Below are 13,206 nucleotides of genomic sequence, written 5' to 3'. Positions count from 1 at the left end.
GACTCATCCCGACTGTAAGGCACTGTTTCAGACTCCAAGCAAAGCTACCACCAAGAATGTAAACTTTGCAAGCACCCGACACTGGTACAGAAATGAGCCTATGGGAAAAAATACTATCAGCAAGATGATGGAAAGGATTTCCATCAAAGCAGAGTTATCGGAGCGGTACACGAATCACTGCATTCGTGCATCGACTGTCACTTCTTTGTTCCAGCGCGGTGTGGACGCAAGGAAAATCTGTGCAATCACAAAGCACAAAGATGAACGGAGCCTTTCCCACTACATCAGCGAGACAACAAGTGCACAAAAAAGAGAGTGTTCAAAGATTTTAAGTGACACATTTCAGCCACAACTCGCTGTTCAGCAAGAAGCTTCAGGAATCACAAGGCAAAATGTCGCGGGCCCGTCAGCCGGTCCTAGCTCAAACTTAAACCCACAGTCTCTTCTCCAAAACCAATTTATTTCCTTGGCACAGCCGTACCAAAATTGCACCCAACATATTCAGATTGGAACAATGAACATTTATCACGGAAAGTATGAAGAACCGTCGCCATCAACCCGCAAACGCCGCCGAATAATCGAGAGCGATGATAGCGACTAAAAGCTGTAACTTATTTGATGAAATTAGCAAAGACAGTCTGAGTCCATTGCCTGTGAACGGGAAGACTATCATTTTTTTAAATGTAAACTGTCTTTTTGCTAATCATTGTTACCAATCTTTTTAAAACTAGATTATATTTGACATTTTATTGTAAACAAAAATGAATTTTATTTGGCTCTTGTTTAGCTGTTCGTATTGTAGCAACAACTTTCCATACCATAGTTTCATGCTACATCTCTGTTAAACATTTTTTTTCTTATTAAATGAATTTGTACGATTTGGCCTTGTGTATTGATAATAATGATAATCGCATGACTTTTGTCGGTCATATAGTTTATTTGTGTCCCTCGTAGCATCATTTGCGCCCTTGCGCTTCGCGCTCGGGCGCAAATGATGCTACTCGGGCCACAAATAAACTATATGCCCTCCAAAAGTCATGTGATTGTCCTATTAAGTGCATGAAAAGTTCGGCGTCTGAATCAGTTAAGGACGGCTATTTGAATTTGGAACGGCACAGCCGTTGTTCCCGCCTAGCTTGCCGGGAATTTCGGCTTTGGAACGGCTTGGATTCAGAAGTCGAACTTCTCATATGCCGAACCTCCCGGAAAACCGCTGACCTTTCGATGTATTTTGGTTCAAACTAAATTTTAAAAGTTCGGCGAATTAACTTCGACGTTTGAATCAACAGGCGTACTTTTGATAATTTGGGTCGGTCCAAATTTGAATTAAGTTCGGCTCATGAAAAGTTCGGCGTCTGAACTGGGCCTTAGGGGCGCCGTGATCCCATCTTCTCCACTCCTACTGAGCCTGTTCAAAACCCTCTCGAACATCTAAATTTGATAGACGTGTCTATGGTGGGAACAGAGCAGTGGAATTACTTATTTTCCACACGACTGTGATACTTTTTCCTTGTCTGACATCTCACAGGTTCAAAACCAAATTCTACAGATCTCATTGTCCCATAGTACCCGTTTTTGGCACATGTTTTCACTTCTCAAAATCGCGGAAATTTCAAACGTCCGTAATAAGAGAGATCATGCACGTTTGTTTTGTTTCTGAGATAAAATATCTTCACGTCTCACACTCTGCTTTGCTATTAATAGAATATTACACACTGACGGGACTCTTTTTCCCAAAAATCTGGTCAAACACAATGTGAAGTTAATTTTTTTTTCATGCAGGCCGAGCTTGATTAGTTTGACTACAGAGCAGTCGTGGATGAATGAATTGGCAACAAAAAAAAACTTCAAAAGACAGGGCTGGGCTTTTAGCTTTTCATTATTTTAATGAAGAATTAGTTTTTAGTAAACGGAATACTTCGGTTGCAATTAAATGAACGGTCGAGAGCCATTGACTATAATGGTTGAGTAGAGGGGCTAAATTCTCTTTGCGTTGGTTTTGCATCTCGACGCTTAGGGATGGGTGCATCAGATTTTCTGTGTTCTTTGTGATTGGTCAGAGTTATTACTTTGGTTCTGGTTTAACGACACTCAATCAAAAACCGCTGTATTTAAAACGAGAATCACATGACTGCCCACACGTTTACGAGTTATTTAAGTCATATATCTGTTTTTCGCGCCACTGTGTCAAATCTGAAGCGGGCCTGGTAAGTTTGTGAAGGTATGGCTTTTGCGTCTGTTATGTAAGGAAGTATCAGATCTCCCAAAAACATAAACTCGGAGCACAAGAGGGGTAAAACGGGGGAGGAGGTAAAGGGGAGTGGGGGAGTGGGGTATGGAGAGAGAGGGGACATTTTCATCGCCTCCATAGCCTGCGTAGCAAGCGTTTCTGTGGGGTTCGCGAGCAAAGAATTACAGAGCAAATAATGGAGCGACCCCATCTTTCTTTTTTTTGGCTCTCGCCCCGTTTTCCGCGCAGGTAAAACACCGAAAATCCCGTTCCTCGGTCTTTCTTTGCTCTCAATTCCCACGGAAACGCTTGCTACACAGGCTATCGCCTCCATTACCCCTTCCCCGTTTACGCCTGCATTACAGGCTACCATAACTCCATCCAAATGTTTTTTTCACATTGAAAGCATGCAAAGGTTGCTTTCAGGCTCGCTGATGCATGAAAATTTGAGGGTCGTTGGGCAGTTTTCTCAAAGGAAACCGGAAGTATTTTTGCTTCATTACGTCACTTGTCTCAACGATCGTATGATGTCTCTTACGTGCGTGTGTCTTACATGACGCCTCACTACAAACAAAACATGGCGGACCGGCGGTTGGAATATATAGCTGTCAGCTATTTATAAACCTTTCAGAACGTTTATGTCTTTTTTCCAGGCTGTTCTCTTACCACTGGTGAAAGTGCTCACTTCTCATTGTAAATTTAAATGAAATGCAAGAGAAAACCTACTTGAAAGTCGTCCTTCTGGGAAAAGTGAACAGCGGAAAAACTTGCCTTGTCACTCGATACATCACTCGCTCTTTTAGCGAGGAAACACCTAGCGTAAGTAGATTATTTTTTTCAACAATTTTTTTTAAATTAAAAAAAATTTTCGTTACTGTACGTTTAAGGCTTTAAAAGGAATAAATTCTGCGATAAAGTAGTATTTTTTTTTTACTAAAGCTTAAAGTAAGCTTATATTTTCACACAAATATAATTTGGTGTCGATATAATAAAGCTTATTCAAGGTGGCATATGTACTCTACCTTTTTAAATGACCCTACTTTTAGGTGTTATAGATATAGGCGAGCTATAGCATGTCTAAAGCTTTAAACCCGGATTTGAATTGCTTAATTAGAAGGACATTGGACCCTCGCCTCTGAAATGCATTTATCTTCGTCATCACGCGAAGTGACAATTTCCTTCGAAACAAATTTAATATTGAATCGTTAGATATGCTTTGCGTGGCTGCTCTAAATAAAAATCAAAAAAGGGGGAATTGAAATTAAATAAGGAAAGTGAAAATGTGTTATTTGAATATCTCTTCAAACATATTTGTCGTTTCCTCTTCCAGAAGGTTCTCTTTGGGCTTCAGTTATTCCAACATCATTCAAAAAATACAGAACGCTTTGTAACGGCATTTACATTTGCTTAAACATAGCCGCTTTAAATGGTGGGAATCAAAAGGCATAATTTTTTATCTAACTGTGAATTCTTCAGAAAACTGAAATGACAAAACTGTACTTGGTTTCATGTACAAACAGAAACTTATGCCATGAGAGTTTTTACATGGCAATCTGTTGAAAATGAGAACTGTGAAGTCTGGTTCACTGGGCAGTCCAAATTTTGCAACATGTACTGGGAAGATGTACTGCTCATGTAGTAGTCTCAGCAGGTTGCTTTTTCAAAACTTTACACCAAAGAAAACAGTTTGTTGTTTTTTCCTTTTCATGGTTGGTAGACAGTATTATTTCAGGAAGACAACCAGGAAAACAAAATTATATTGATTGAGTTCTACTGATTGAGCACTTGGCCAGGGTCAGTGTGTTAAGTGGTTTATTTTGTTCGCCAGTTTGCATGGTTCTCTTGGCCTAAGACATTTTACTTTCACAGTGCCTCTCTCCACCCAGGGGTATGAATAGATACCAGGGAATTTAATGTCAGGGGCAACAATGTTGTACATTGTTTTTCTCTGTTATTTATTTATTTTCTGTATTCTAATATTGCTGCTGAGAAACCCTTTTCAGGGATGCTTAATATAGTGTATGTAGCCCTGTGATGTACTAACACCCTATCCAGGGGGTGAGGTGAGGGGGTGGGGGGGGGGGGGGTTAGAAATACTCATAGTCGCTAGTCGCTGAATGTTACAGAAACCAGGCTACGCTCCATTGTATCTGTATTAAGGCAGTGCAACAAGGTCAGTCACAACTACATATCAACAAGTTGACAGTGATAAATACAAAACATATACAAGCATTCAGAGGGAAGTTACTTGGATATTCACATGATATTCTCAAAGAAAAATATTTTGAAAGTAACTTATGGTCTGCCTGTGTAAATTATATATTATATTATTACTTTGTGTATAAATATTCATGTTATTCAATTTACATAGTAATGTTTGGTGGGTTTTGAGGGTTCATGTCATTAATTATTAAGAGAATTACATGCTGAACCCATACAGTGGTGTTTTATTCCTTTGATTTTTAATATCCTGTTTTACTCCATAAAAAAAGCCATGAAATAGTTGGGAAGAAAAACTTTAGGTATTCATAATAATTTCATGATTTTGTTATAGCATGGGGATTGGTTTCATTTAACCCCCTTGATTAGTTACTATATTATTTGCATCTTCTAGTGGTCTGTAAAAATTATGTAACTTTTAAATATTACTTGATCTTTTGTGGAAAACCATTTAAATTAAAAATGTAAATTATGTTTAGGTTTTGCCATTTTTAATTTCCTGTGCAAAATATTGATTGAATTGGTTTCATTGCATATGACAGAAAGATTATAAATACTTATTAGCATCTACAAGTACAGTCAAATAAAAATATCAATTTTACTTGTGACAGATTGCATACTGTGCAATCTCTGATTGGCTAAGATGCCATGTTTTATTGTTGCATACGCTCTCTAAAACAAGGCATGGCAATATCAATTAAAAATGTACTGTACACGAGTAAATACATGAACAAAAGCAATTTTTTTTTTCCGTATACATTACTGGTAAACTGCTAAATTGTCTGCAGTTCTGATTTTCACCAGCAAACAATATATTTAAGGTCTTTTAAAGAGTTGTTTTGATTTCTTTGCCAGTTCTAAATTCTCGTACTTGAACTCAATTTAAATATGTTCATGGAATAGTTTAGAAAAGACCAGTTTGTTCCAACATGTTTTACTTGCTTCTTTTGAGAGGATTGTTCTGATCTTGAGAACTACTTGTTTTTGGCAAACTTTTGTGTTTCCTCAATGTCCGTAATATTTGTTATTTTATATGCAAAATATTATTTTTTTAATGGGTTCATTTTTTTTACAGACAATTGGAGCAGCTTTTTGTAGAAAGGATCTTTATATACAAGGCAGGAATCTATCATTAGCAATATGGGTAAGATTTTGAATGTAATGTTATCTTATTATCCTTACATTTTGTCTGGATCTTAATTATATCATTTGTTACTAGAAACTTCTTTTTCAAATGTTAACAACCCTTTTTTTAATTAAGGACACTGCAGGAGCAGAAAGATATCAAGCTATGAGTGCAATGTACTACCGCAGTGCCAGAGCAGCCATCTTATGCTATGGTTTGTAGTGACAAGCTTGTATTTGCTTTAGATCTTGATCTTCTAGAGAAGAGTTTTCTGCTTTTTCTGTAAAACCTACGATATTTATTTGTTTTGAACAATTTTTTAAAGTTGTATAGATTACACAACGTTAAAAATAACTGAGATACTGTGCATCTTCTCGTCGGTCAATAGGTGTATCTAGATGAGAGTATGCACTAAACAATGTTGTGACGTTTTAGATTCATGCATATTCTTGAGAAATATTTTATAAAAGCAATACTTATAGAGGACTTTTTCCATGTTCACATAGCCCCATCTAAATACTTGGAGAGGTTGGGAGAATTCTTGAAAGTTATGCAAACCCTCAAGTGTGTCTCAGGTTTGCATAATTGTCTTGAATTCTCCGAACACCAATTGTGTCCAGATGATGCTATGTAACCACAGAAAAAGTACTCTTTTGCTTAATATATTATATACTTTTCTCTATACTTAAATATATTATATACTTTTCTCTCTACAGACCTTACAGACAATACCAGTTTTGACAAAGTCAAGTTCTGGGTGGATCAACTGAAAACTGCTGAACCTGTAAGTTGTTTGAAGTCATCACCTGGGGCCTGTTTCTAGAAAGCCCTGGAAACTTTTCGTGCCCGCAAAGCAATTTTTAATTGATCTGCATCTAAAAGCAGAGAGGTTTACATGCTTGAAACGTTTTGTATGAAGAGAGCTTCTCTTCATATTAAGAATATGTGAATAAAACACCTCTGTAATCATAAGGTTTGAGATTTTGCTACGGCTTTCCGTGTGCGAAAACCTTTCAGAACCTTCGAGAAATGGCCCCTGGTTTGGCTCAGATCAAACATGCCATCACTTATCGCCGGTGTTATATGTTCACTGTTAGGACTGCAAGATTTATCTTTGTGGAACTAAACTTGATCTGATAGAGGAGGCTGTGCAACCCAGGGCAGTGCAGACAAAAACAGCTTTGAATTACTGTAGAGGTCAGTTTAAAGATGGCAGAAGTACTTCTATAAATATCAAATATATCTGAATCCCAGGGTAACTCCTGTATAAAAAGGACAGGGGTGCTTGTCAGAAATTTTGAAAAAAACCTGTAGAAGAGGTACCAAGATCCTGTTTTGTAGGCATGGCTTGAAATTCTTTTACCCCTAAGAGGTACCAATTCTGAAACAACACTTCATAGTTTTGAATAGCGTTTAAGACAATTTCTTCAAATACCTTCTACTCGTAAAGTTGATTATCAGATATCTTCTGTCATATTTTTTTTTTTTGGCTCAATACCCTAAAAAGTATGGCAAAAGCTCCTGCTATGGACCTTTTTAAGCTGCCAAAACTGCTTTTTTATCCCCTAAAAGGTACAACAGGCTCCTCCATCCTTTCTGTATGGAAGTTTCCCCAGGATCTGAATTTAATATGCAATGGTTATAACTGCAAATGATTCTTCTAGGAGTTAGAATTAAGTTTGACCATTTATCAACATGTTTACTAAAATTATTTTGAACTCAGGATTACAGTTGAATCTGTCATAAGTTGACTGGTCTGCGCATGGATAGCTGCCCTCATCAAAAAACTTTCAGGGATCCTCAAGGTCCCTTGAGGATCTACCTGAGTATCTTATCAAGGAAAAGTTCCCCAAACATCTTGGTCAAGGTCTTTAAGGATCTTTAAATTCTTGCCAGGACCTTCAAGGTTCTTGAAAGATTTTGCTTAAGGATCTTGCCTTGATATTTGAAGATCTTGGAGGATCCTTGCAAAGATATTGAAAAGATGTATAAAAATGTAATATATGTAAAATCTTTCATTATTTTACTGAACCTTTCAGTGTCACCCGAACTTTCTGATTTTTTGAAGGTCAAAACCTAGCTAACTGTGTTTTTGGCTGCCATCAATCATGATTACAGTGATAACCAAGGAACCTTGAAAATAGAAAAAAAGCACAAAGTCTGCCAATCACTATGTCCCACAGACATGACCTTTTTGAACCTGTTGAAGTAAACTTCTGTTTCCCCCGAGGTCCACTTAGACCATTCATGGCAACAAAACACAGCACCATTGACTGATCAGAGTTTGTGCATCACTGAAATGTGTAGTAAAGATTTTTTTGGAACCCATGAAGTCTTTAAAAGATCCTGTTAGTATTTTCACCAGGGTTGCTGGAACTTTGACCAAGGTTTGGTTTACAGGAGGTGGCTGTGTTTATGAGAGTATTCTGTGAGCAGATGTTTTTTGTTAATTGACGGAGGAGTACTATGCCTTAGTAACTTGTCCTTTGTTGTGTTCTTTCATGTAGACATTGGTGCAGATGTGTTTGAAACATCAAGCAAAAGAGGATACAATGTGGGTATGTTTCAATATAATTTAAGCAATAAATGACTGGAAGGTATACAGTATATTAAGGAATTGCTCCATGTTAGTTACAAGTGCTAGTCTTAAATACTGAGATTACTTTCCTAATTTCTGTCGGCAGACAAAGTTTTCGAAAAGATAGCTGAGGATTTTATGAAATCCAGCCATATGATAGACTCAGGTATGGTAACTTGTTTGTGAAGAATTTTTTTTCAGGCTTTAATTTCACAACTGCTTACATTGTGTATATAACTACAATGATCAATCATGTCTTCATATCTTTCTCTGCAGTTCAAATATATGATCTCTTATATTCACTTGCATAACTTGTTTGTGTTGTACTGTATTTCATCCAGAATAGCAGGAAGCAAATAATTTTGCTAAGGTAGTAACTGGTGTCATCATCATCCTCGTCATCATCAGTTGCAATCCCATGTGGGTTTTTTTTTTTTTTGCAATCTTTGCAAAAGGTAGAACTGTGTGCGATGCATTCTGCATTGGTTTCACAACCTCTTGATTTTATTATTCATTATCATTGCTATAAAAACTATAATGCAATTTGGGCAGTGAAGTCACACTTTTCCTTACTTGAAGTTGAACTTTGAACTTGCCCCCGCAACTAGTTCCAGAACTAATCAAGGCAGGGGCAAGAGTTTATATTAAAGTTAGTCCCATAGAGATTCTCAAGTAACGCAAGCTTAGTCAAACGTTGTACAGTAACACACTTGCTCAGGCTGTTTCTGTTTACTCAATGGTCTCTAAATCAACTCGCAGTAAAAAAATCTTAAAGGAAGTCAACCATGTGACTGAAAGTACCTGTTTATAAAACTGATCATTTTTTTTTTTCAAGTTTGTAGTTGGTAATCAGTTTTAATCTTCCCCAGTTCTAATCATTCTTTGGTTTGTTATTAATTCGTACAAATGGTGTTTTTCTACTGTGGAAAACTACTAGTTTGAGGTTTCATTCAGTGATCTCTTCATAAATAAAAAAGATAACTTTAAATATTGTGGCATCGCTGCGTCTTTAAACTGGCAGCATGTGCAATAAAATGGGACATGATCTTTGCTCCTTTTTCATCAGGACCGAAGGGAAATGTGCAGCTTGATGGCAAGTCAGCAACAAAAAGATGGTGTTGCTAACAGAAGTGTATGAAGTGATGCCATGGAGAACCTGTGGTATGCAGAGTACAAGATATTGTGCCACAAGTAACCCATAGAGATTGGAACAGTCAGTTCTGTTCACAGGGCAGGTTACATACTCAATACTGAGATAACACACTGACCTGAAAAATAAACATAAATAACTAAAACTTAGTTTATATTGAAAATATATACGTCAATTTAACACTGTAAACTTCAACTTATAATATGTTCATCCAATGATTTTATTTTAAAACAGTTTCAAAAAGAAACAAATCATATCAAGTTCAGTGGCAGATCCAGACTTTGAGCTAGGGGGCGGGGGCTGGTTTTGTTTTACTTGCCCTGCCAGCTTTTCTTCCTTCAGTCATTTCTTTTTTCTTCACCCATAATAGGGGTGGGGGGGGGGGGGGTGGGGAGGGCCCCTCCCCTAGATCCGCCACTGGAGTTGTCTACTGTCAAGGTGCCAACGATTTTTGTTTTTCATTCCCCAACTAAAGCAACATCTGAAAAGTTATTTTTTAAATAACCACAAAGAAACACAGCTTTTAGGATTCTTATGCTAGCTATCATAATGACTTGATTTACTTCCTGGATGGTTATTTTATTTTTAGCACTTAGGGAAAGGTGCTTACCAGAGACAGGGCCCACATTAGCTGTGAAATTCCTATTTTTTTTTTTTATTTAAACTGTCTTCTGAATGTATCATATGAAAGAGAGAACTCTCAGTTGAAAGAATTGTGCCCTCCTGTGAAGAGAACTGTTAAGACACTGATACGACCAGTTATTTTATAAAAAATGAAAATTTTGTGTGTTGTTGAGAAGCAAGAAGAACCAAGAATGATGTCAACATACTAAATTGCCGTTGTGTTGAAAAACAAAAGGAGCACTCACTGGCATACAGGCACTTGCTAACGAAAACAACTTCACAGGAGAGGTACTTATTTATTAGAAAAGAGGTGCCTTTTGGAAGGAAGGCATTAGATGAAACTATTACAGTAATCTGGAAACAACTGTGGTTTTAACCTTTTTTTAAAGTGACTGTGAAGATGACACTGAAAGTGAAAGCAAGTGAGCAGTTCTTTCACATCATTGTGCTGTTTAATTTACTGTTAAAGGTGCTTATAACTTTGAATGAACTCCTAGCATTTGATTAGTTAAAGTGCTACTATGATGAAATTCTCGACATCCATGTTTTTACATTTTCGTACACAATAGGTCTTTCCTAGATATCTTGGCAAATTTCAGTCTATTAACAATTGATAGACTGAACAACTGTTAACAATTTTCCACATTAACAATTAATGTGGAAAATTGTACGAATATATGAGCCAAAGTTTTTGTTATTCTTTATGCGAATTGCGGCTAATTGTCGTTATAATTTCAACCCGTGCAGTATTTTTGAGAAAATGACGACATTTTCTCCGATTCTCAATCAAGACTTGGAACAAGGAAAATTAATGGCGGGCGTAACTTATCAGAAATAAAGGTCCAAACAACATGAGTTCTAAAGTTCGCAATAGATTGAAATTTGCCAAGATATCTAGAAAAGACCTATTGTTTACGAAAATGTAAAAAATTGGGTATCAAGAATTTGATCATAGTGGCACTTAAAATGAAATGAAATTTGAATGCTACTGGCCACTACCTGCTTATGACAAAAATTATCTGACATTGATTCTTAGTTAAAAGATGCTATTATTGTTAATGAATATATGTCCAAGCTACATGTTTACAAAATCAAGAGCGTACAAACTTTCGTTTTGTACATGTTTACTCTTATGAATGATTCATCGAAAGACATTCTCCGAATTATCAAAATGCTTTCTGTGACAGTACGGTTATCTAAGTTTACTTAAAGCAGTGACTAGTGGTAGGGAATACCGAGTTTGTAGTTTCCTTGAGTAGTTTGAGTTACAATTTTGATTTAGAGTTAAAGGTTAAGATAGAAAACAATTATTAAATTTTCATAAAATAATATCCTTGGATAGAGTCTACCACTAGAAAGAATTCAGAACAGAATTTTTAAACTGTGCAGTGTAAACATCAATATGTTAAGTACAAGCTTGTAAAGTGTGTTAGTGACTCATCAAGTACTTTCCAAATTCCACTGATGCCAGGTCAGAATTAACAAGAAATTGAGACAATTACTAGACAATGGTGGTGTGGTCTTGTCTTTATAAACTCGCGATTTGCTTGTTAAAATTCTTTCTAGGATTTTGATTTCTTTTCTATCCATTATAGCACATTTATGTAGCATTTATCAACATACATATTCTGATGTATTTAATAATAGAGGTAACGTGTGAAGTATTAACACGGTACTATTGTGTATTTTGTAGATAGCCAAGTTATGCGAAGTAACATTGTATCAGTTACAACTTTGTTTAGAGAGATATCTTAACATTTATATATTTAGTCAGAGGTTGATGCTCAATGAAAATTTTGCATTACGTGGTTTATACATGTACATCATATGTAGTAACTCTTAAAGGCGGACCAGTCATGTAGAGCCATTTTCAACTTACAGTCGTAGACAAAGCGTTGTAAAACTCGTGCAACGTGCGCTAACCAATCAGAGCCAACACCCTATTTTTTTGATCAATCGGGAGCAAAATCAAAACTAATCACGACTTGGCTCACGTGCATTTTCCCGCGCTTGACGCAGTTTGCATTTTTTTCTTCGAGTTTTTATTGCCATTGCGCAGGCTCATATCGTTCCTATGGGATAGGATATATTAAGAAAGTCTCGTTATTTTCTTCTGCCAGTAAAAATGTGATTCCTTTACGTTTTGAAATCCTCCCAAATAAAAGAGAGAACATATACATCGCTTAGGTTGTTGTTTCGTTTGTCTATCTTATTTAAAATTTTCCGTCGACGGAGAATTAATAGTTTTGTGGATTCGAACGATCAACTTCGATCAAGTCAATTGGGTAGGAAAATGGAGACATCCGTGAGCAGTAACACAGCCGTCGCACCTGATACAGAGATGTTCCCTGCGAAATAAGACCATCTGCATGGTACTGTATGTAAATCGCTACAAATTAACGAATGGTAAACGAGATAACGTACACTAATGAGTTATGGATGTATGCGGGAGGTTGCTAAGCACGAAAAAAGCGTGCGACTCTAGCTTCTTGAGTGCTCAGCAAACCCCCCAAGTGAATCCATAACTCAATAGTGTACAGCTGTGGCGCTAACCATTTATTTTGATAACAAAATTATCACATTGGAGCAAACGAAGTCCTTTTATCGAGCTACATCACAGCACACACCTCAGCAACGTGCACCCGTGGACAAATAATAGACGATGAATTCAACAATCAGAGCGCACGCTTTGCTTTAGTTATGTCATCAACTGTTTTATCCCAAGGTAATTCGTTTGGAAAGAGTCATACGGCATTTTCGAAATATTGAGACGGAAATATTATGAAACTCATTTCGACTAGCATTCAATTCGGGGGGGGGGGGGTGGTGTCAGTAATACGTCTGATAAATTCATGCTCAGATTGGAACTGATGTACAATAGATCATTTTACAGTTGTCTGCTTGGTGACCTGGCCTTTGAATGGCAGCGAGGCTGGAGTTGACCTTGTTTTGATACAGACCTCACTGCTTTTGTTGTGTCAATCAGTTGTTCTAATGATAACTAGGTGCATTTACATGACAAAAGCAGAGAGGTCTGTATCAAAACAAGGTCAACTCCAGCCTCACTGCCATTCAAAGGCCAGGTCACCAAGCAGACAACTGTAAAATGGTCTATTGGAATAAGTGACTCCGTCCCTCAGAAACGTCGTCAAGTTTGGTCAACATTTGTTTATTTAGTAATAGTAATTGAACCTAGTGTCGGCGAGTAATTTCAAAATCGGACAAGCGCGCAGCGCGAGGCCGATTTGAAATTACGAGCACGATTACTCTCTGGATTG

General features: G+C 37.1%; 1 protein-coding gene across 1 annotated transcript; it reads left to right on the top strand.

Moving 5' to 3' along the window:
• Positions 1-2,813: 2,813 nt before the first annotated feature.
• Positions 2,814-12,106, top strand: LOC145463129 (ras-related protein Rab-24-like). The gene is made up of 8 exons (XM_081446847.1): positions 2,814-3,049; positions 5,526-5,594; positions 5,712-5,790; positions 6,293-6,360; positions 6,674-6,773; positions 8,084-8,134; positions 8,261-8,320; positions 9,221-12,106. Exons 1-8 carry the CDS (start codon positions 2,939-2,941, stop codon positions 9,277-9,279), a joined length of 597 nt encoding a protein of 198 aa, XP_081302973.1. The 5' UTR covers positions 2,814-2,938; the 3' UTR covers positions 9,280-12,106.
• The last annotated feature ends 1,100 nt before the right edge of the window (positions 12,107-13,206 follow it).

This window comes from Orbicella franksi, chromosome 12, assembly GCF_964199315.1.
Source record: "Orbicella franksi chromosome 12, jaOrbFran1.1, whole genome shotgun sequence".
Lineage (NCBI taxonomy): Eukaryota > Metazoa > Cnidaria > Anthozoa > Scleractinia > Merulinidae > Orbicella > Orbicella franksi.
Note: the sequence above shows the minus strand (reverse complement) of the source record. Positions and strands in the feature narration are given on the sequence as shown.

Excerpts from the sequence above, each read along its gene's own strand:
- LOC145463129 (XM_081446847.1), top strand. The coding sequence starts at position 2,939 with ATGCAAGAGAAAACCTACTTGAAAGTCGTCCTTCTGGGAAAAGTGAAC. Across the intron at positions 3,050-5,525 it reads TTAGCGAGGAAACACCTAGC|ACAATTGGAGCAGCTTTTTG; the intron begins GTAAGTAGATTA and ends TTTTTTTTACAG. Across the intron at positions 5,595-5,711 it reads ATCTATCATTAGCAATATGG|GACACTGCAGGAGCAGAAAG; the intron begins GTAAGATTTTGA and ends TTTTTAATTAAG.